Source organism: Bos taurus, chromosome X (genome assembly GCF_002263795.3).
Source record: "Bos taurus isolate L1 Dominette 01449 registration number 42190680 breed Hereford chromosome X, ARS-UCD2.0, whole genome shotgun sequence".
Taxonomy (NCBI): Eukaryota; Metazoa; Chordata; class Mammalia; order Artiodactyla; family Bovidae; genus Bos; species Bos taurus.
Genome location: NC_037357.1, coordinates 98626234 through 98647382, shown reverse-complemented (window position 1 = coordinate 98647382; position 21149 = coordinate 98626234). Strand labels below are relative to the sequence as shown.

General features: G+C 35.9%; 1 protein-coding gene across 8 annotated transcripts in view; it reads left to right on the top strand.

Moving 5' to 3' along the window:
- KDM6A (lysine demethylase 6A) overlaps positions 1 to 12906 on the top strand; it is a 179563-nt gene extending 166657 nt beyond the window's left edge. For 6 of the 8 annotated variants that reach the window (XM_024987737.2, XM_024987736.2, XM_024987732.2 and 3 more), the window contains 3 exons: positions 7979 to 8105; positions 10363 to 10533; positions 11678 to 12906. In XM_024987737.2, the coding sequence (XP_024843505.1) occupies positions 7979 to 8105; positions 10363 to 10533; positions 11678 to 11707 (328 nt within the window). In that variant the 3' untranslated portion in view covers positions 11708 to 12906. Of the gene's footprint in view, positions 1 to 7978; positions 8106 to 10362; positions 10534 to 11677 lie in introns of those variants that run through there. The other 2 variants (NM_001206575.1, XM_059883270.1) reach the window with 2 other exon arrangements.
- The last annotated feature ends 8243 nt before the right edge of the window (positions 12907 to 21149 follow it).

Below are 21149 nucleotides of genomic sequence, written 5' to 3'. Positions count from 1 at the left end.
CTGCCAGCAAACAAAGTAGTACTTGCACTGGCTTGTGAGCTATACCAATTTTTAAGAAATGGTTCTCCCTTATAATTCCTTCCCTCTATTTTGAGTCATTTTCTTCATCTCTTTCCTGTTCACTCCACCGTCCACAGTATTTTGCCTTTCTACCTCAATATGCTCCTGTCACTTCTCTTGCTGAGTCCACCAGCAACAACAAACTATTCTACACATACAAAGGTGCAGACACAAACTTTCTTTCAAATCCCCATTTGTACCTTGTATCTGACCCACACTTCCCTTGTCAGCCATTTCTCCATTTTATTTAGATGTGTGCTTGAATTTTCTACTTATTTTTACCACTAGGTATCTTAAGCCATCTTTACTGTGAACTGCAATTTTTATACCCACCTTTCTCCTCCTCTGAATTATCTTTCAGTAATGTATTGATTCATTGTACATTTGATGATACGAATTGTAGGCTGTTTTCAAAGAAAAAATATCTGCTAGATGTAAGAAGTGAATGGAAAAGATTTGCAAAGATGTTCTTTCTTAACTTTCTCCTTGTGTTACTGCTTTTAATTCTTAAATAGTGTGAACTTACAATGTGTGATTTTTAGGTTTTCATGGTTAAATAGTAAGTCTGCCCAACCATAAAGAATCTAAGCAAAATTTACCTGTGCCTTCGTATACACTCACTCAGCTCTACCCAGTTCTTTTCATCTTTTATTTATTTAATCTATAAACTGAGTTGGAACTCAGGTATCATGCTAGGTGACAGAAGGATCTGATCACTTCTCAGACTGCTTAAAATAATGGGAATAGTCAAAATGTTAAAAATACATGATCTTTGGTTTAATGATGGAGATACTGTTTTAAAATAAAAACCATAGGAGAGCACAGAGGAAGGAACTTCTTAGAGAGGGGAACATTTTAGAAAAGGCTTCATGGAAGTAGTACTACAGCTCCATAGTGCTTTATCCCAAACCCCTTAGACCAAATACGTTTTGATATTCTGAATTCTTTGGATTTAGAAAGATAATACAGTGTGTTTATTTTACCCTTCCACCAGTTTGTGGCAGTATGCTGGAATCAAATACATTAATATTTCTACAGTAAAACAAATAGTCACTCTGATGAGCTAAGTAAAAACTCTAAAAAGCCCCAGGTCAAGTTTCAACGCCAGTGAGTTTATGAAAAATTTATGAAAAAATTGTAGGATTATAAAAAATTATGAACTGTATTTGCACCAAGTGATTAATAATGGGACGTGATGTTCTCTTCTGTTGTCACCTGCTAATCCTTTGTTATCATTTTGAACATGAATTACCTGTAGTTATTTTTTAAAGTCAGTACCATTCTTCTTTTTTCTTTATACTTTTAAATTCAAGTTGAGTCTTTTGGAGCCTTGCAATTTCATAAAGTCATTCATCTGAGTAAGTCATTTAGTAAATCAAAATTTCTACATCCTAGTTGTGTTTCTAAAATACAGTCATCTTCATACTCTCCTTCACATTCTTCCAGATGTCTCCTACACTGGCGTGAGTCAGAGGAATACTCATTATCTTGATTACTTCTTTCATTTTATACTGCATTGAACTTGACTTGAAAAGTTCATAGCCTAACTCCTTAGGAACATTTCAGTGGAAGCTTAGTGCATTAACATCTCTCTTGGTTTCCTTCCACTGTTTTAATGAACATAAACTTTTTTCCACATACCCCATATACTGCAAGCAAGCTTAGTTTCTCCTTCTTTAGACTAAACTTTGAAATGTCTCTCAGGATTAAGCCCTACTGGATCATTTATATCAGCTAAAGAGTATAGATTTAAAATTCTGTTGCTAAACATGTCAAGTAGACTTAACATTGACAGCAGCTGCTAATGAGAAGCCTTTAGAATTTTTAATCTTTTTAATAATCAAATTTGCATGTTAGATCACTTGCCAGCAAGATAAGTACTCAGTGGAGGGCAGAAGATTTAGAGGCATATTAGAAGGTATTTGTTATATTTCATATAAGATGGAAGACAAAGTATAGAAGGTAAAATAGATGTGTTGATTAATTGAGTGGTGGAGGTGAGAGGGGAATCAGGATTTCTGGGGTTTTGGCTTGGGCCATGCAGTGAGATATTTATTCTTGTTGATGAAACTGGGAGTAAAGGAAGAAAAGAATAAATGGGTTAGATGTGGGAAGTGATGATTACCAGCTTGGCTGGCTCTAGGCAGGTAGAACTCTAATTCCTTTTACGATGTTTGAGTGGAAATCTTTTTAATGTAACCACCAGATGGATATATGGTTCTGTTATTTAGAAAAGGAGTCTGAGATACACATTTGAATCTCTTAGCTGGCTGTGTATCTTCTTAGCTGGCTGATAGGTAATCCCTGCTAAGGTGTTAGCTGTTGAGTTTTCTGAACCATTAGCTATCCTTAAAGTAGACCAGTGCCCACACAAAGAAGTCCATTAAGAAAGACAATAAAAGCAAAGCTACTGAACTCTTCCTTCAGTTCACTGAATTATGACTGTCTTTCCATGTTAATATATATTATTATCCTCTAAAATATATTAGGGACATATATATTATATATAGGATATATATATATAGGATATATAAAATATATCTAGACAAACACCTTTTAAATGATCTGTTTTATGTTCTTTAAGGTATAACTATTATACTTTCAGTTGGCATTCATTGCACAATTTTTTCAAATTAAAAAAATAGACTTTAAATAATTATTTTAGCACAACTGAAAATTTTCACTTAAGTTCAAATATTGATCACTAACTTCTAGGCACTAATCTAAGCATGTATATAACATATGTACTCATAATAGTACATGGTTAGATGTGCCCTCTTTACATTTGAGGAGACTGAGACTTTATGTGTAGAGCTGGGGTATGAACCCAGGCAGTCTAGCTCCAGAATCTATGCTCTTTCTGTGGCTTTTTCTCTGTGATCTTTTATGGCTCTGATTATAAAAACATGGTGATTTGCTGAAAAATATTGTTAACAGATTTTAGACATTGTTTCTAATGAAGTAGGAGGTTCAATTGGTTCTTACTTGCCTAATCATAAGAATCACTTGAGACCCTTATTAAAATTCATTTCTAGACTCTCTTCCTAATAAGTAAATTCAAAGCTCTGTGAAGAACCCTGGGAATCTCTTTCACAGTGATCTAGATGAATTCTATGATCCAGACAAGTTAGGGACACCCTAGTCTAGATTTGATCTCTTTTAGAACTAATAATATTTTTGTTTCCCCTTTTTTTCCCACACATATTATAGATTATTATCCTATCTACCCTGTTATCTATATAATATATACTTTATCACTAGCACTGAGTTTTTGAGTATAAATTAAAGCAAACTGTTATCTTTTTCCTTTGATTCCCATGTTTCAGTGAATATATGAGGTGTTCTACATTTCTACAGTCATAGATTATTGGCCTAATAACTGAGTAAGTGGTATCGCCACATAGCATAGATTCTAGTGCTGTTGTCCTTGGGTTATATTTAACCATACAGTGTTTTGTGATAACATTGAGCAAACAAAATCTAAAAAATCCAAAAGCTCTCCATTCTCATGGTTAACACATACTTGCTTTCATGCTTGTTTTTTCTGAGATTTTAAAATTCTTAAGATATTCATTTCTTCATTGACTGAGACCTTGATTTTCAGCCATGTGGTTGGTTTAAATGAAACTGTTAGATGATTTCCTGACATTTAGATACTCACTGCTGTCTAGGTGAATCTAACCTCTGGAGTGACACGTGGCAAGTTTTGAGGGCTTACCTTTTGGCTCACTTTGCCTACATGGCTCTTTCAGTAAGACAGATTGGGCAAGGCAAGGTACTTCTTGGTATACTTTTAAAAGTTATATATCATCTACTTCTTAGTGGCAGAGATTGTTACCATAAAGACTTTAGAAGTGCCATACCAAGTTAAACCATGCTGCTTCTTATCTCCACACCAATATTTGAAAACGTACTTTGAAAACCTTAGATTACCCCCAAAATGTCAGAGTAATCCCAGTGTTTTCTTAACTTTAACATAATCTAATACCACTCTGGCTTCACTCCTTTATTCTCCTAGTCCAGAAACCTCATCCCAAGATTAAAGTCATAAGAACCGTTGTTTCGTCCCTAAATAATCCCCACACTACCTTTGCTCATGGAATTCCTTTTGCCTGGAAGGTGCCTTCCTCCCACTTCTCCTTCCTGTCTCATCTAAATTGGCAACTTGTTGTTTTTTTTTAATTGGCAACTTCTTTATGAAAACTTTTGAGAGTTCTACTTCCCTCTCCTTTTAGCATCCATGACATACTAAGTCTGTCTGTCTTTTGCCTAATGTATTGATTTATGAATATACTGTGTATAATCATTTGTCCTCATTGTCTTCAGTTTTTTTATTGTAATATTTCAAGTATATTTTCATTTCTATCGCCTACGGCAAGCCATTTTCTAAAATTCCATCCCACTTTAGGTTTCATTTTTGCCCAATGGGTTTTTGGTTGGATTATGTTCTTCTCTATAACCTCAAATACATCCAGCCCTCAGTCAGCCTCTTGTGATTTTCTTCCAAGCCAAATCTGCCTTTAATAGCCCCTGCTTTTTGTGTAATCTTTTATTCAAACAACTAAAAACATTAGTCCTAAAACCAGATTGATCCTGACTGATCTTGCAAAGTCAAAGGGAAGTTTGATTCCCAACTTCTCTAGCTCCTGAAATGCTAAAATTTCTGACCCCATCCCTAAAATGCATTTGAAACAGCATCTTTTATCTTCTTTAACTTTTTGCTAGTGACTTATTATTTTGCTTTTTGACAGAATGAATTTTTTTATTGAAATATAGTTGATTTGCAGTGTTGTGTTAATTTCTGCCATATAGCAAAGTGGTTTAGTTATATATATGTAGTTAGCCATACCTTTCAGCATGTGAGATCTTAGTTCCCCAACCTGGGATCAGACCCGCGCCTCCTGCATTGGAAGCATGGAGTCTTAACCACTGAACCTCCAGGGAAGTTCCAGTTACACACATATATACTTTCTTTCTTGCAGTCTTTTTCCATTATGATTTATCTCAAGATATTGAATAGAGTTAACTGTGCTATACGTAGGACCTCGTCATTTATCCATTCTATATGTAATAGTTTACATCTGCTAACTCCAAAATCCCAGTCCATCCCTTCCCAATTCCCCTCCCCCTCCCCCTTTAGCAGTCACAAATCTGTTCACCATGTCTGAATCTGTTTCATAGATAGGTTCAACAAATTGAATTCTTAATTGCTATGCAATAAACTTATAATTCCATAAAACTAAAATGAGGAAACTGCAACCCTGATTTTATTTGACTTTTACTTTTTAGCTCCTCAATACACTCAAACATTGTCTTCATATAAAATCAGTCTGGGATTATTCAAAGCAGAACAGATTACTGTTAAGTCAAATTTTGACTGTTATATGTGTATCTTTCCTAGGATCTTTTCCTTAAATCTCTTTATTTTCTATTTATTTTCCCCTGCCCTTCAGTTAAATCAGATTCCTTCTTGAGGACCTGCTCTTTGCTGTGGACTCCAGAAGAGCCTCTGTCTCCCTCAATTCTTCTATTCCAACCACTACCTTTTGAAAATGGGAAGGAACAAAAAATTTTACTGTTCAGTAAAAAACATAAGGGCAAAGGGGAAACCGCAATTTGGTTATTCATTGTCAAATCAGATTAATAGATCTGTTGGTTTTCTTAGATTCCTGTATCTCACAAAATAAAAATTCTGGAGCTGTGATTTCAGAAGCAAAATACTGTTGGCATGGGACTTATTCTTAGCAGCCTTAGCTCTAACCCTTTATTTCTTGCAGAAGAGTCATATATTACCTTTTTTTCTAAATGAAACTATTATAAATTATTAACTGCATAAATTATAAACTTCAATCTACCTGCCAAAGTAGTAGCATTGGAACCAAAAGTTCATTTGCTGAGTAAAGAGTGGAGTAAGTCTCCACAGAACCGAGGCTCTGTATTTGTGGAGGGAGAACTGTGCTGATTGAGAACCTCATCTTCAAAAGAGAAGGGTGGGGGCGTGGGTAAGAAGATGTGAAAGGAGACCAGAAAGACAATAATACAGTGTAAGATAGTGAGGGGAAACTTGAGACTTTTTGCTTTTACAAACCCCTAGCACAATAGGGCTTCCCAGGTGGCTCAATGCTAAAGAATCCACCCATCAAAGGCAGGAGACACAAGTTTGATCCCTGGGTCCTAAAGATCCCCTGGAGAAGGAAATAGCAACCCACTATTCTTGCCTGGGAAATCCCATGGACAGAGGAGCCTGGCGAGCTACAGTCTTAGGGTCTCAAAGAGTCAGACATAACTGAGCAACTAAACAACAACAGTCCAACTACTTAAAAATAGCTTTATAGTATCAGCTTCTCAAGGTCCTAGTGCCCTAGTTTCCTTATTTGTAGAGTGGAGATAATAGTGCCTCCTGCACCAGCCTTAAATGGTATAATCTTAAATGGTATAATATGTGCCAAGTATCTAATATCATGCTCCCTGTCTGGTTCTTATTTTTAATTACTTATTCATTTTTACTGTATTATTTTTGTGTATTTTCCCATTTGGGATCCTAGTGGAGTCTATAATATAATCTCCAAAGGTATCTGCCAAGTTGTGGGCGTTGTTTTCCTGTGAAAAAGACCTTATTGTGAAGCCCTGCTTTAAAAACTTGTTAGATCAGTGTCTTCAGAGATGAAGTGTATGGGACACAGGGAGGGAAAAACGGAGGAGCAGGTACTGTTTAAGAACTAGCAGCAAAGCCTGAGTTTATATGCCCTCTGTTTTTGCCATGTTATAAATTTTTACTTGCTTCTCTCCTAGCATAGCTATACACACACACACACACACACACACACACACACACCCCTTAGCTTTGACTTTCTTAAAGCATTATTTTGTTTATAAATAAGTTAAACACCCAAGAATTGCAATTCAAAATGCTATAGTTTATCATACTTTAAATATTAGTGGTTCCATAGTCATATATTTATTGAGCATCTACTACATGTTTGGCACTGTCCTAAGCACTGAGTAGACTATGCATAAAACAGATAAGACCTTTACTTTCAAACAGCATTCAGTTGCTAAACCCATTTCCTTTTCTGTAGGGTGTTTTCATTGTCTCCAAATTTTAGAGCTTAAAAAGTGCCATACAGATCATCTAGTCTAACTTCTCTATTCAAATGAAGAACATGAGCCTCTAAGATCCACAGGAGAGTAAGAGAACTTAGCAAACAACTCCAAGTAATGATAGCAAACTATAGGAAAATCAAAAATTGTGAGAATTTACTGTATCGTTAGCATGAGTTTAGAAAACGTGTAAATTATAAGGAAAGTTCAGTTGTGTTAATATGAATGAAAGACTTCACGGTATTCAAGGCAAAATCAGGGAATTTAGTGTCTTCTTCAACACTACAGTGAAACCGTTTTTGTATTGTGTGGTGACTATTATCCATAAATACTTTTTTGCTTATATATCAAAAGTTTCAGAAGCAACCATATTAGTGATGCTGTTTATAAGTGTCAAGGTAGTGTTGATAGAAATAATGTGCTTTCCTACTTTACTTAAAATCACAGAATTCACATCTGGGATTCAGACCCCTATTTCAAGGATGAGACATTGACTCCCAAAGAGGTTAATTGACTTGCCCAAATAAGAGCCCAAATTAGCAAGTTATATTTAAACAAGGGGTCAGGTTATTATATTTTTATATTCAGATGCCAATTATTCTCAACTGTAAATGATCTAATAATTGTCATTATCAGACCTGCTAAGCATTAGTCTTATTTTTTAAATTGGAGAATATCTGAAAAATTGATGAAATAAAAATGAAGTTACAGATATTAGAACAGAATCTCTTGGCATTACTTCTGTTGATACATCTTTCATGCTGAAAATATTCAACATTCAGTTGCTGGTCACAAATAACTTTCCCCCACACTCTAGGTATTGTCTTCTGAGAACTCTGAAGCAGTGTCAGACATTGAGGGAAGCTCTCATTGCTGCGGGAAAAGAGATTATATGGCATGGGCGAACAAAAGAAGAACCAGCACATTACTGTAGCATTTGTGAGGTAAATAATTGTTCTTATTCAGTTGTTTTATAAACCTCTTACCTCTCCTGTTTGGGTTTCTCTTTAGTTATTTTTTTAATGTACTTTTATGTAATGCATTTTACTGAAATTGACATTGTGTTCCATGTTGTTATTTAACTATTATATTAAACTTTATTCTGGTGAAATGCCATTTCACTAACTGTGAATTAACTGAATTAACCCTAAAAGTATTTACTAGAGTCATTTATCTGGTAGATAACAGTTGGCCCTCCCTATCCACAGGTTCCTATCTGTGGATTCAACCAACCGCAGATCGAAAATATTCGGGGGTTGGGGAGATATTCCAGAAAGTTCCAAAGAGCATGACTTAAACTTGCCATACACCAACAACTATTTTGTTTTATGTATTATAGGTAATATAGAGATGATTTAGGTATAGAGGAGGATGTGCGTAGGTTATATGCAGTTAGTATGCCATTTTTTGTAAGGGACTTGAGCATCCTTAGATTTTGGTACCCATGGAGGGTCCTGGAACCAATCCTCATGGATACTGAGGGACAGCTGTGTTTAACAGATGATAAGTGTCAAGTTAAATCTTGAAATTTTAAACTGGGAACACTCCAGGTGTAGACAGATGCCAGTAAACTGGATATAGTTCAGTACAGTTTCAGGCAGATCATTGTTCAGTTCTCTCTGGTACAATTCACAGTACGTTGGTCAGTCTTCTCCTGTGGCCAAGGCTTGCAGGAGATGCAGAAACAAAGATGTGGTACCTGCTCTAAAGGAGCTTACATCCTACTTAGGGAAGACAAATTATAAACAGTTCTATTGTATATGAGACTATGGTGAATGCAAAGTTGGTCTCACTGTTAAGAAAACATGAAGAGGAGAAAATGACCTGAGTTTTCCCTTCTAGTATCCGCATGAGTTCACCAAAGTATTAACATTTGAGTCCATCCTCTAAGGATGAATATGATTTTAGGCAACTAAAGATTAATTTATGGCAAAAACCACTACAATATTGTAAAGTAATTAGCTTCCAATTAAAATAAATTAAAAAAAATAAAAATAAAGCAAATTTTCCTTTCCAATAAAATAAATAAAAGTAGAATGAATGTTTTTATGAGCTGTAGGAACAGCAATGGAAATGGAATGGTTTCTTCAGAAAAGGGTAAATAGTTCAGTATGACTAGAACACAGACTATGTAAATTCCATTTATGAGTTTGCTTGGTAGGAAGTTTGCAGAGCATTTTGAATGATTTTAAAGGAGTTTGATACTTAACTCTGAGATCATTGAAGCCATCAAAAGTTTTTGAGCAAGTACACAAGTTGGGTAAGTATTTCAGAGAGAAAAGTGATTGGAGAGGATGGAGATAAGAAGCTATTGCAGTGGTGTTAAGGGTTGTCATCCTAAGGCCTAAACTAGAACCTGGCAGTGGAAATATTGAAGGAGAGGAATTAAAAAGATATTTCAAGGTAAAATTCACAAGACAACTCATTAAATAGCAGAAGTGAGAGACGAGTTGAAGAATGTTCACAAATTTTCCAACTCCGATTATGAGGTTTATGTTATTTGTTATTGCTCATTGATAGTAATGAAAAACATGGTTAACCCTTGGATTTTAATAACATAATTTCAAAGAAGAGATGAAGTCATGAGAATTTTCTTTGATTGAATATATTAGCCAGGGATATTAATGATCCACTCCAAACCTTGAAATTGTGTAATTTTGACGTTGATTTTTATTTGAGATGATTGAATCCATCAAGTTTGTTTTGAGGTTTGGCTAAGCATTAAGCTCTGTGATAAGCTCTGGAGTTTCAGTGATGAATAAAACATAGTCTTCATCTTTGAGGAGCTCAGTCTATTGGGAAAGACAAGTATCCATACACAGTGCTATCATTGAGAAGTAGAAGGAAATTAAGGATCACTTTCATCTGATTGTATACTGATGTTTTGAATTTAAAACAAATAAATGGGCTGACCTTGATCAAACTTTTGAATTAGGCTTTTTGCCAGTGGTTTTAATGAGTACATCATTCCCCTGGGTCACTCCCCTAAAGATGCAATCCCACCTATGTCTTTGGGTCTGGTACAAAACAAACCCAGTCTATTAAAAATTCTTAAACACAGCTATGTTTGTCTTAGTACCCACTCTTAATCAGTAATCACTGTCCACAACTCCTTGTAAAGTAGAACTCTATATAGTAAAGTAGTACAATAAAATAACTACTACTGTATCTATTGAATGCTTTTTCTCTTGTATGAACTAGGTGGAGGTTTTTAATCTGCTTTTTGTCACTAATGAGAGCAATTCTCGAAAGACCTACATAGTACATTGCCAAGATTGTGCAAGAAAAACAAGTGGAAACCTGGAAAATTTTGTGGTGCTAGAACAGTACAAAATGGAGGACCTGATGCAAGTCTATGACCAATTTACATTAGTAAGTGAAACCAACATGTGAGTACATAGTTAGCTGGATAGGGAAGCACCAGGATTTGTTCTGCCACCTGATGAGTAGGAGGTAATGAAATATTTAAATTTTCCTTTGACTCATTAGATATTTCATGAGGAAATACTCATATTCCCTCCCTCCTCCACTTCCAGGTATTTATTTCTATGAAATTGGCATATTTTATTTTTACTTTTCTTCCTGGGTGAGACCAGCCCTAAATAATGTCACAGTAACTACATTTTAAAATCTTTGTGTACTTTTAGAACATTGCCACATCCTTTGTGTCATTTGATCTCAGTTGATAAAATGTTTGTGTACATAGGTTATTAGTGTCCACAAAATGAGTCAGTATGTATGCTTTTAAATAACTTCTGCTTTTAGAGCTAATTGTATTTATTTAAAACCTTGTCCTTGCCAGAAGTAGTAACTTTACAGGAATATTCAATGGAGCTTAACTTCCTGGTATGTTGAATAACCTTATGAAATTCAAATACCTTTATAAATTGCACACAGTTTTAAATTTTAAACAGCAGATGCTTAGGGGAAAGCATTTTACTCTAGCACATCAATAGTTTTATGAATAAGAAATAGACATAATTTATGAATTGTTGAATTCCTTCAATACTTTTTCTCTTACATATGTGGTCAGAAACTGAATTTTTGAAGTTTAGCTTCTGGTATTTTCATTTGAATAGTCTTCAAGATTGCTTGAAGAAGATGAAAATTACCTGTTAAATAAATTATCATCTAGTTGAATTAGGTTCTGAAGCAAGTCACCAAGGAAGTCATAGTTGATTTGTTATATTATTTTTTACAAGCCGCCTTTTAATTTTTAAGCAATTTCAAAAAATGGTCAACCTAATAACATTTTAAGAGTTTTTGACTAATTGGTGGAGAAGTACCAAAATGTAGGGTACACTAAGTAGGGTAATGGTCTCAGACTCTTAGGAAAATTGGCCAGGTGGGGGACAGTAACAGAGGTTATACTGGACAGAGTGTGACAGGCAGCTGAACTTTCTTGAGAATTGTTCTTTCCCCTACCTTTATACACAGACCATGTTTGTAGCCTTGAGCTAGGAAACACTATTAACAATTTATATACCAAAGTAACATACTTTACTTTCATTTTCAGGCTCCTCCATTACCATCCTCCTCATCTTGATATTGTTCCACGGACATTAAACGAGACCTTTTCTGCTATTCAGGAAGTAACCCAGTTCTGCACCACTGGTTTTTGTAGCTATCTCGTAAGGCTGCTGGCTGAAAACTGTGTCTATGCAACCTTCCAAGTGCGGAGTGTCAACCAACTGGACAGGGGAGAGCTTTGCTCCTACTCCAGGACTCTCACAAAGCTGATCAGCTGTTCTTCAGAAACAAAATAATAATTTCCATGTTTTGTATATATCTGACAAAACTGGCAACATAATACAGACTACTGACTTGAAGACAACCTCTTTTATATTTCTCTATTTCTGGGCTGACGAATTGGTTTTCATCTGTCTTTTCCCCTCTTCAGAATTTTCCTTGGGAAAAAATACTAGCCTAGCTGGTCATTTCTTTGTAAGGTAGTTAGAAATTTTAAGTCTTTATTTGGTCAACTTTTTTTTAATGTGAAAAGTTAGGTAAGGAACTTTTTTACTGCTTTTATGTTTTTCTGTCTTGTTTTGAAACCATGACGGTTATTACACTTCTGGTTCCTAAATAAAATGTTTAAAAAATTTAACAGCCAAGTCACAAAGATAATGGATTGCACATAGACTAAGGAATAAACTTCAGATTTGTGATTTTTGTTTCTAATCCTGATGTAAATTTACACTATTTATAAATACGTATTTATTGCTTGAAGATATTTGTGAATGGAATGCTGTTATTTTTTCCAGATTTACCTGCCATTGAAATTTTAAGGAGTTCTGTAATTTCAAACACTACTCCTATTACATTTTCTATGTGTAAATAAAACTGCTTAGCATTGTACAGAAACTTTTATTAAAATTGTTTAATGTTTAAAGAGTTTTCTATTGTTTGAGTTTTAAAAAGACTTTATGTACAGTGCCCAGTTTTTGTTCATTTTTCAAATCTGATTATATATATTTTATATATACTTGTGTATGTATATATAATATATATAGAAATCTGGATATATATGTATAAAGATTTAGAACTTAAATTTTTCTCATTTTAAGTTTCCCATCTATGGTAGATTTTTGAGGTGTCTACTGTAAAGTATTGCTTACAAAAGTATGATTATTTTTAAAGAAATATATATGGTATGTAACTTCAAGACCTAAAATGTCAGACTGGTTTATTGTTAAGTTGCAATTCTGCAATGACAGATCAATAAACAGATGCTGCCAAAATGTAGTATAATAGTAGAAAACAAATAGTGATTGAACTTAAAGTTTTAAAGGGCATGTTATATGGGCTTGACAAATCCTGTACATTATTTATTAGTGTTTTCTATGGAAAAAAAGATTCAGATGAAGGGCTCTATTTTAGAATGCAAATAAATTAAGAGGCTTATTTTTTAATGTTAGGCAGTTTTGACATTTCATGCTTTCCTGCTTGCATGACATGATATGGGCAGGGGAGGGAGTCTTTCAATTCTATAGCAGTAGTAAAATAGAGTAAGCTATATTAGCCTTATGGAATCACTTCTAATTAACAATAGTATTTCATATTATAATGTACCTTGCATTTGACACACATTCTCATTTTATCATGCTGCTCTTTCTAAGGTTTTTCCAGGAATATTTAGTGAAGAAGCATAGAGAATGCTCTAAGTAAAGTTATATATAACTAAAGAGAATTTATAATCCTATCTGGTGAAATGCTGTGCTGACTGGATTAACAAGTTCTCTTTTTCAGATAGTTTTGGAGTATGTTGTCCTCCTAGAAACAGTTTGAAGGCTTGAAAGCATGGAGACATTTTATCCAATTAGTTAATAATTTGGTAAATATTGAACTTGAAAATCTACTAGCAGCAGTCATCTCTTGACAGTTTCAGAAGGAAATAATTGCAAATGTATTTTAGTGAAGAAGCAAGAGTGCTTGTCTGAGTGCTGCTTAAGATGTTTAACCACTGATATTTTTTAAAGAACTCAAGACAAACATTTTTGCAAATAAAAATTGCATGTCAAAAAGAAATTAACACAACATTGTAAATCAGCATACTTAAAAAAAAAAAAAAAATTTGCAAGGCAGCTATCCAGAAGCAAAAATTATAAGAATGCTAAAGCTATGCTTAAATGTTCCTTAACCATTTCTACTTTATCTTACTAACATGTCTTATTTTCTATCATTTTATTATATAGTTTATTGCCAAGATTAACATAAGTTGTCTGATGTTTAAAAGTAAGTTAGTGGTATTTAAGTACATATTTGAAAGTTAAATGACAAGAGTAATACTTGCTCACTTAGTCTTTGAATGGGTAAGATAGAAGACAAATGAAATATATCAACATTACTCTGAAGTATAAGCAGATGAACAAAGTCTTACATAAACTGCTTTTTTCCCATCAATTTAACAGCTTTTATAATTTACTATTTTTCAGGTTTCAGAAAATATAGAATGTTTTTTTTTATTCTTTTTACTGCTTGTATAGATAAATCCCTCTAACCACACTCTATCTGGGTGCCTTAACATCCTAACACACACACACACATTGTTTAGAGAAAGAAGCTAATACAGTGTACTTTAAAAACATGTTAATCCAGAAAGTGGGAATTAAACCATATTTTTTTCCCATTGTCACCAGCTAAACAGTAATCTTATAGTGTCGGTATAGGAGTTCAACTTGTTTAACTTATTTAAGTTAAATCAATTAAAACATTCTGGCTTCTGCATTTAGAACTGAAATCCAAGTCACTTTTCCAAAGTAGTAATTTGACAGTTAGGACTTTGAAATTACCAGTCAACTGAAGTAAAAGATCACATAATATTATGAAATTACTTTAAATGGAGTGTCTGCTTCTCAGAATGTCTTTAAATTATCATGTGTATTTTCATTTAGTCAATATATTTAGCATCTCCTAAAAAGTGAATCTGCGTAAGATGTGATCTACTCTTCATACACACGTCTCATAGGAGATTCCCATTAATATGCCAAGCAAAACCTAGAAGAGATAACAAGAAGTGTGAGTGGTATTACGGCTTGCATTTCAGCAGGATTTATATCACACCTTCTAGAGCAAGAGGATTTGGGAACTAAGAGGTTAGAATAATGTTAAAGACAACTGGAGGGATAGGAAGCCTGCTATTCCATGATGGATGTTTACACTTTACCCTGTAGTTACTGTGGACCCATCCACGGAATAAGCAAAAACAGCATTGAATTTGCAGTCGTCTTCTTGCCTGCTTTAGTACACTCTTGTCTTCCACATGGCTGCCCAAGGGATAGTTCTAAAACATGGAAATTCAAGGAAGAACTGATATGTACTTTGGATGTTGTGAGTTTGGAAACGAGCGCAGATTTGAAAGACCAAGTCCACAGGACCGATTAGATGTCTACCTGTGGGTGAGGGGTGCTTCTAACTAGAATAGGAAGTAAGAGCAGAATTGTTTGTAGTGCATCCAAGTAGTTGGAATGAGAAGCTTGAACCAGAGCCATGTATCTATCTGTCCATAATCAAGGTGGTGCCAGAGGAAATCATACAAGAAGAACTGTATGGTGAGGAGAGAGAGATCAAATACCCACTTAAGAACACCAGCCTATAAGAGGAGAGGAGTTTGCAACGGAGTAGAAAGTTAAAACAGTCAAGGTGATACTAGACAAGCTAAAAGTTTTCAAAAGTGACCATACCCTGTTGCAAAGATGAGGATTAAGTGGATTTCTTTGGGTTTAGCACAAGATGGTGACATTTGCCAGGGGAGCAACAACTGGATCACAGTGGATGCAAAAAGGTAATGAATTTGAGGGATGATGGAGCCACTGGTCTTTTCCAAAAGCACTGGAATTCGATTACATTGGTCGTTGTGAAATAACAAAATCATCAATTTTAAACACTGTATCATGGTCTTGAATGCTTTACACAGTAATTAATAGTTTGAGGCAAAGAGAGATCATGTAACTTGCCCGAGGTTTGTGGTTATTAAGTATTGAAGTTAAGATTGCAACTATGTTGATCTGACTCCAGAGCAAGTGCTATTCTCTCACTGCAAAGAAATAGGAATTGCTGAGTGTGTACTCCATAGCCATGCTTGAAAGAAACTTCATTTCAAATATTTCTTTAACAAGAAAAATGTCTTAAAATGTATAACCTGTAATTAGGCCGACATTATTTTTATAGTCCAAACCAGAACCCCTTTGAGATCGAAAGGGGACAATGCTACTAGTATATTGGATAGGGCATCGGTCCTCAGATGAGGCTATTCTGAGCAAGCTGGGATATATGCCATAGTGGTTAAGTTGGTCTTAAGAAGAAGCATGTTGGAAGTAGTACTGATCTTCTAACATCATACTCCTAGATTGTTGCACTCTGTAGAATGGGAAGGAAGCATGATTACATTAGGGTCCACAATCATGGTTGGAAAAGATGGTGAATTATCAGGGTGGAAATGCAAACAATGAATTAAAGTGGAAATGAGAGAAGAAAGGGAAATTCCTGTTAAGTCTTAATGATGTCTACTAAGTTGTACCCATCCTGCTGCTGCTAACTCACTTCAGTCGTGTCCAACTGTGCGACCCCATAGACGGCAGCCCACCAGGCTCCCCCGTCCCTGGGATTCTCCAGCCAAGAACACTGGAGTGGGCTGCCATTTCCTTCTCCAATGCAGGAAAGTGAAAGTGAAGTCGCTCAGTCGTGTCCGTCTCTAGTGACCCCATGGACTGCAGCCCACCAGGCTCCTTCGTCCATGGGATTTTCCAGGCAAGAGTACTGGAGTGGGGTGCCATTGCCTTCTCCTAAAACCAAATAATGGCCTCAAGAAATGAAATAATCTTCTCAATGTACAGAGGAATATACATTTTTTAAACTCTTGGTCTGAGTACCACTTACCGGTCTAGTTTAAGGTGGGAATCTGATTTAAAATATTCAAAATATGAAAATTTTAAGTATTACTACTACTGTCACTTCAGTTGTGTCCGACTGTGCGACCCCATAGACGGCAGCCCACCAGGCTACCCTGTCCCTGGGATTCTCCAGGCAAGAACACGAGTGGGTTGCCATTTCCTTCTCCAGTGCATGAAAGTGCAAAGTGAAAGTGAAGTCGCTCAGTGGTGTCCGACCCTCAGCGACCCCATGGACTACAGCCTTCCAGGCTCCTCCGTCCATGGGATTTTCCAGGCAAGAGTACTGGAGTGGGGTGCCATTGCCTTCGAATTTTAAGTATACCAACCTGAAAAAGATGTGGAGTCACAGTTCTCTCAGGGTTTAAAAACTATTCAGTGCCATGTGTTTTTCAGTCGCTAAGTCGCGTCCAACTCTTCGTGACCCCATGGACCCCATGCCATGTTCCTTGTTCTTCACCATCTCCCAGAGTTTGCTCAAACTAATGTCCGTTGAGTCAATGATGCCATCTAACCATCTCATCCTCTGTTGCCCCCCTCCTGCCCTCAGTCTTTCCCAGCATCAGGGTCTTTTCCAGTGAGTAGGCTTTTCGAATCAGGTGGCCAAAGTATTGGAGCTTCACCTTCAGCATCAGTCCTTCTAATGAACATTCAGGGTTGATCTTGAGAATTGACTGATTTGATCTTGCTGTCCAAGGGACTGTCAAGAGTTTTCTCCAGCCCCACAGTTTGCAAGCATCAACTCTTTGACACTCAGCCTTCTTTACAGTTCAACACTCACATCCATACACAACTACTGGAAAAACCATAGCTTTGACTATACGGACCTTTGTCAGCAAAGGGATGTCTCTGCGTTTTAATATGCTGTCTAGGTTTATCATAGCTTTTCTTCCAAGGGATGGGTGTCTTTTAATGTCATGGCTGCAGTCACCGTCCACAGTGATTTTGGAGCCCAAGAAAATGTCACTGCTTCCACTTTTCCCTCATCTATTTGCCATGAAGTGATAGAACTGGATGCCATGATCTTAGTGCCAAATGATTAAACATGTCTTTTTTTATTACTATTTTTTAATAATTTTTTAAAATTAGAACATATCTTAATATGAACAACAAAAAGTTTCCTCATGAACATAAGGACTCTTTTAAAGTATGTACAATCATGTGTAAGTAAGTGTATGATGGTTTCAAATAGATTAAAGGTATGGGTAACACAAAGCAATACTCTGAATTACACCTACTTTCACATATGCCCAGAGATACAAGAGAGTAAGGGGAGAAAAGAGGAGAAAGCAAATACACAGGTGGCGCTAGTGGTAAAGAACCCGCCTGCCAGTTCAGGAGACATAAGAGACACAGGTTCAGTCCCTGGGTCGGGAAGATTTTCTGGAGGAGGGCATGGCAACCCACTCCAGTATTCTTGCCTGGAGAATCCCCTGGTGGGAGGAGCCTGGTGGGCTGCAGTCCATGGGGTTGCAGAGTCAGATACAACTGAAGAGACTTAGCATGCATGCAGCTAAGTGTTAACTTTAGCTCTCCACTTTGTGATAGAGCAATATATTTGGCAGGGTGAAGCTAGATAAGAATGTTATCTTTAGAAAACTTCATATACATGATTTAAATGTCATCTTTCATTAAATGTACTCAGATGCAAATTTTGAAACGTCTGCACATGGAAAGGCTTCTATGTCTAATAAATGGAAATCAATACCCAAATCGATGATCAACAAGATTTTCTGGATTACAGTACTGAAAACATTTTAGAGGAGTAGGTACAAGTTCAAAATGATATGAGCTATTGATACATCAAAAATTTCAGTTAAGAAAACCTAATAAGTAAAGATTTGAAAATACAACTGTGGATTGTATACAAAACATGGATAGTTTTACAATATTGATCAGCCTACAAATTATCCTGTCATAAATTTTCCTGAATCAGATGGGGCTCAGAGTTCATGAAATAGAATGTCTCTGTAAGACCAACTCCATCTGCTCCTCCAGGTAATGTCCACACGAACAGTTCAAGAGCCCATTGAAGAGCCATTAGATAATTTGCTAGTTAACGCTGAAGTAAGTCCATGTCATGCTAGCACTCTGAAACCTGCATTTTAGGCTTCCTTCAGTCCCCATCTATTAATAGCTCCCCACATCTTTTCTTTTGACTTAACTTTATTTTCAAAATATATAATATTTACAGGGTCCAAAATGCAAGAATATGCTAAAAGGTGCTTTCTGGGAAGTCTTGTTTCCATCCCTTTCACCTTTCAGTTGTCTTCACTCACCACTGATAAGTAACCATTTTCAATTTGTTAGCTCGTATTTCCTGTTTCTTTTTCCAAAAGTAAATTCGTGTATATAGTTTTAGTTCCCTTCTTTTTTTACACAAGATGTAGCATGCTGTATAGCTTTATTTGACATAGCAAAAATGAAACAACCCAAATGTTCATCAGCTGATTAATTTTAGAATAACCATATAGAGAAATACTACTAAGCAATTAAAATTTATTGAAGGAAAGATTTTAAAAATGTATAGTGCTTTAGAATTTTCAAAAGTTTCACACATGATTTCACATAATCCCATAACCCTTTTTTAAGGAAAAATTATTCATTCATTTTTGCACCATACCTAGCACTATGTGGGATCTTAGTCCCCCTTGTTGTTGAGTCATTCAGTTGTGTCCAACTCTTTGCGACCCCATGGACTGCAGCACGCCAAGCTTCCCTGTCCTTTAGCATCTCCTGGGGTTTGCTCCAATTCATGTCTATTGAATCAATGATCCCATCCAACCATCTCACCCTCTGCTGTCCCCTTCTCCTCCTGCCTTCAGTCTTTCTCAGCATCAGGGTCTTTTCTAATGAGTCGGCTCTGTGCATCAGATGGCCAAAATATTGGAGCTTCAGCTTCAGCATCAGTCCTTCCAATGAATATTCAGGGTTGATTTCCTTTAGGATGGACTGGTTTAGTTCCCCTACCAGAGATCAAACCCACACCCCTGGAATGGAAGCGCCGAGTCTTAACCACTAGACCACCAGCAAAGTCCCACCCATAACCCTTTTCAAAAAATCCCCTACCCCTATGTTGTCTCTCCCCCTCCCTACTGCTAGCCACTAGTTTGTTCTCTATATCTGGTATATATATATCATATATCAAGATATATCTCTATACCTTGGCTTTTTTTTCCCACTGAATATATCCTAAGAATTATTATCAATTCATGGTACTTCACTGTTCTTTGCATGTACCATCTCCTAATGATGGACATTTGAGGAAATATTCAGTCTTTTCCTGTTTCAAATAATGTCTCAATGATCTTATGCATTTGTTTTGTATTTATGGAGGTATTTATCTTCAGGATAGAGTCCTAGAGGCTTTGATTGCTGGGCCAAAGATAAGTGCGTATATAGTTGTACTTGGTAATACCCTTCATAGTTGTATTGCACTTACCCAGCAATATATAAACATGGCTGTTTTTCCTTCAATCTTGCCTACAGACTATATTGTGGAACATTTTGATATTTTGCAAATATGATTGGTGAAAGTAAAATCTTAGGATAGCTTTAATTTATATTTCTTTTATAACTAAGGTTGAGCAATTTTTCATATATTTAGAGACTATTTGCCTGTGTTTTAAACTTGCTTTTTTTTTCTTTTGAGATATGGTTGCATACAGTAAGCTGAACAGCTCTTAAGTGCACAGTTTGGTGAGTTTCGACAAATGTGTACATTATACCTCAATCCATAATGTATTGCCTTTGCCTTAGAAAGTTCCCTTGTGTCCTTTCCATTCTATCACCTCCTCCCCTGCTATTCCCCTGGGAACCACTTTTCTGATTTCCATCCCCATAGGTTAATTTTGCTATTCTTAAACTTCATGGGCTTCCCAGGTAGCACTAGTGATAAAGAATCCACTGGCCAATGCAGGAGATTCAAGTGATATGGATTCAATCCCTGGATCAGGAAGATCCCTTGGAGTAGGAAATAGCAACCTGCTTCAGTATTCTTGCCTGAGAAATCCTGTGGACAGAGGAACCTGGCAGGATATAGTCCATGGGGTCGCAAAGAGTCAGACCTGACTGAGCACACACACACAAACTGCAAAGAAACAAAAACATGTAAAATGTACTTTTCTTGTATTCGACTTCTCTCACCAAGCCTAATGTTTTTCAAATTTATGTGTGTCGATGGGTGTATCAGTAATTCCTTCTTTTTTTTTTATTGCTGAGTATAATCTCAATGTATGAGTAGAATACAATGTATTTATCCATTGTCCTGATATTTGCATTAGGTTGTTTCTGATTTTTGCTTCCAATTTTTGTTTTTCTGAGAATAGACATAGCTGGATCCTAAGATAGGTATATATTTAATTTCACAAGAAATTGTTAGATATCTTTTTGAAGTGGTTGTACCAGTTTACACTTCCTCCAGAAATACATGAGAGCTCTAGCTGCTCTGCATCCTTACAGACATTTGGTGGTGTTAGATTTCAGAAGTTTAGCCATTCTAGTCAATGTGTAGTATCTCCTCGAGTATATAATTTGCATTTCTGTGGTAACTAAAAATTGAGTGGGGCTTCTTGGGTGGCTCAAATGGTAAAGAATCTG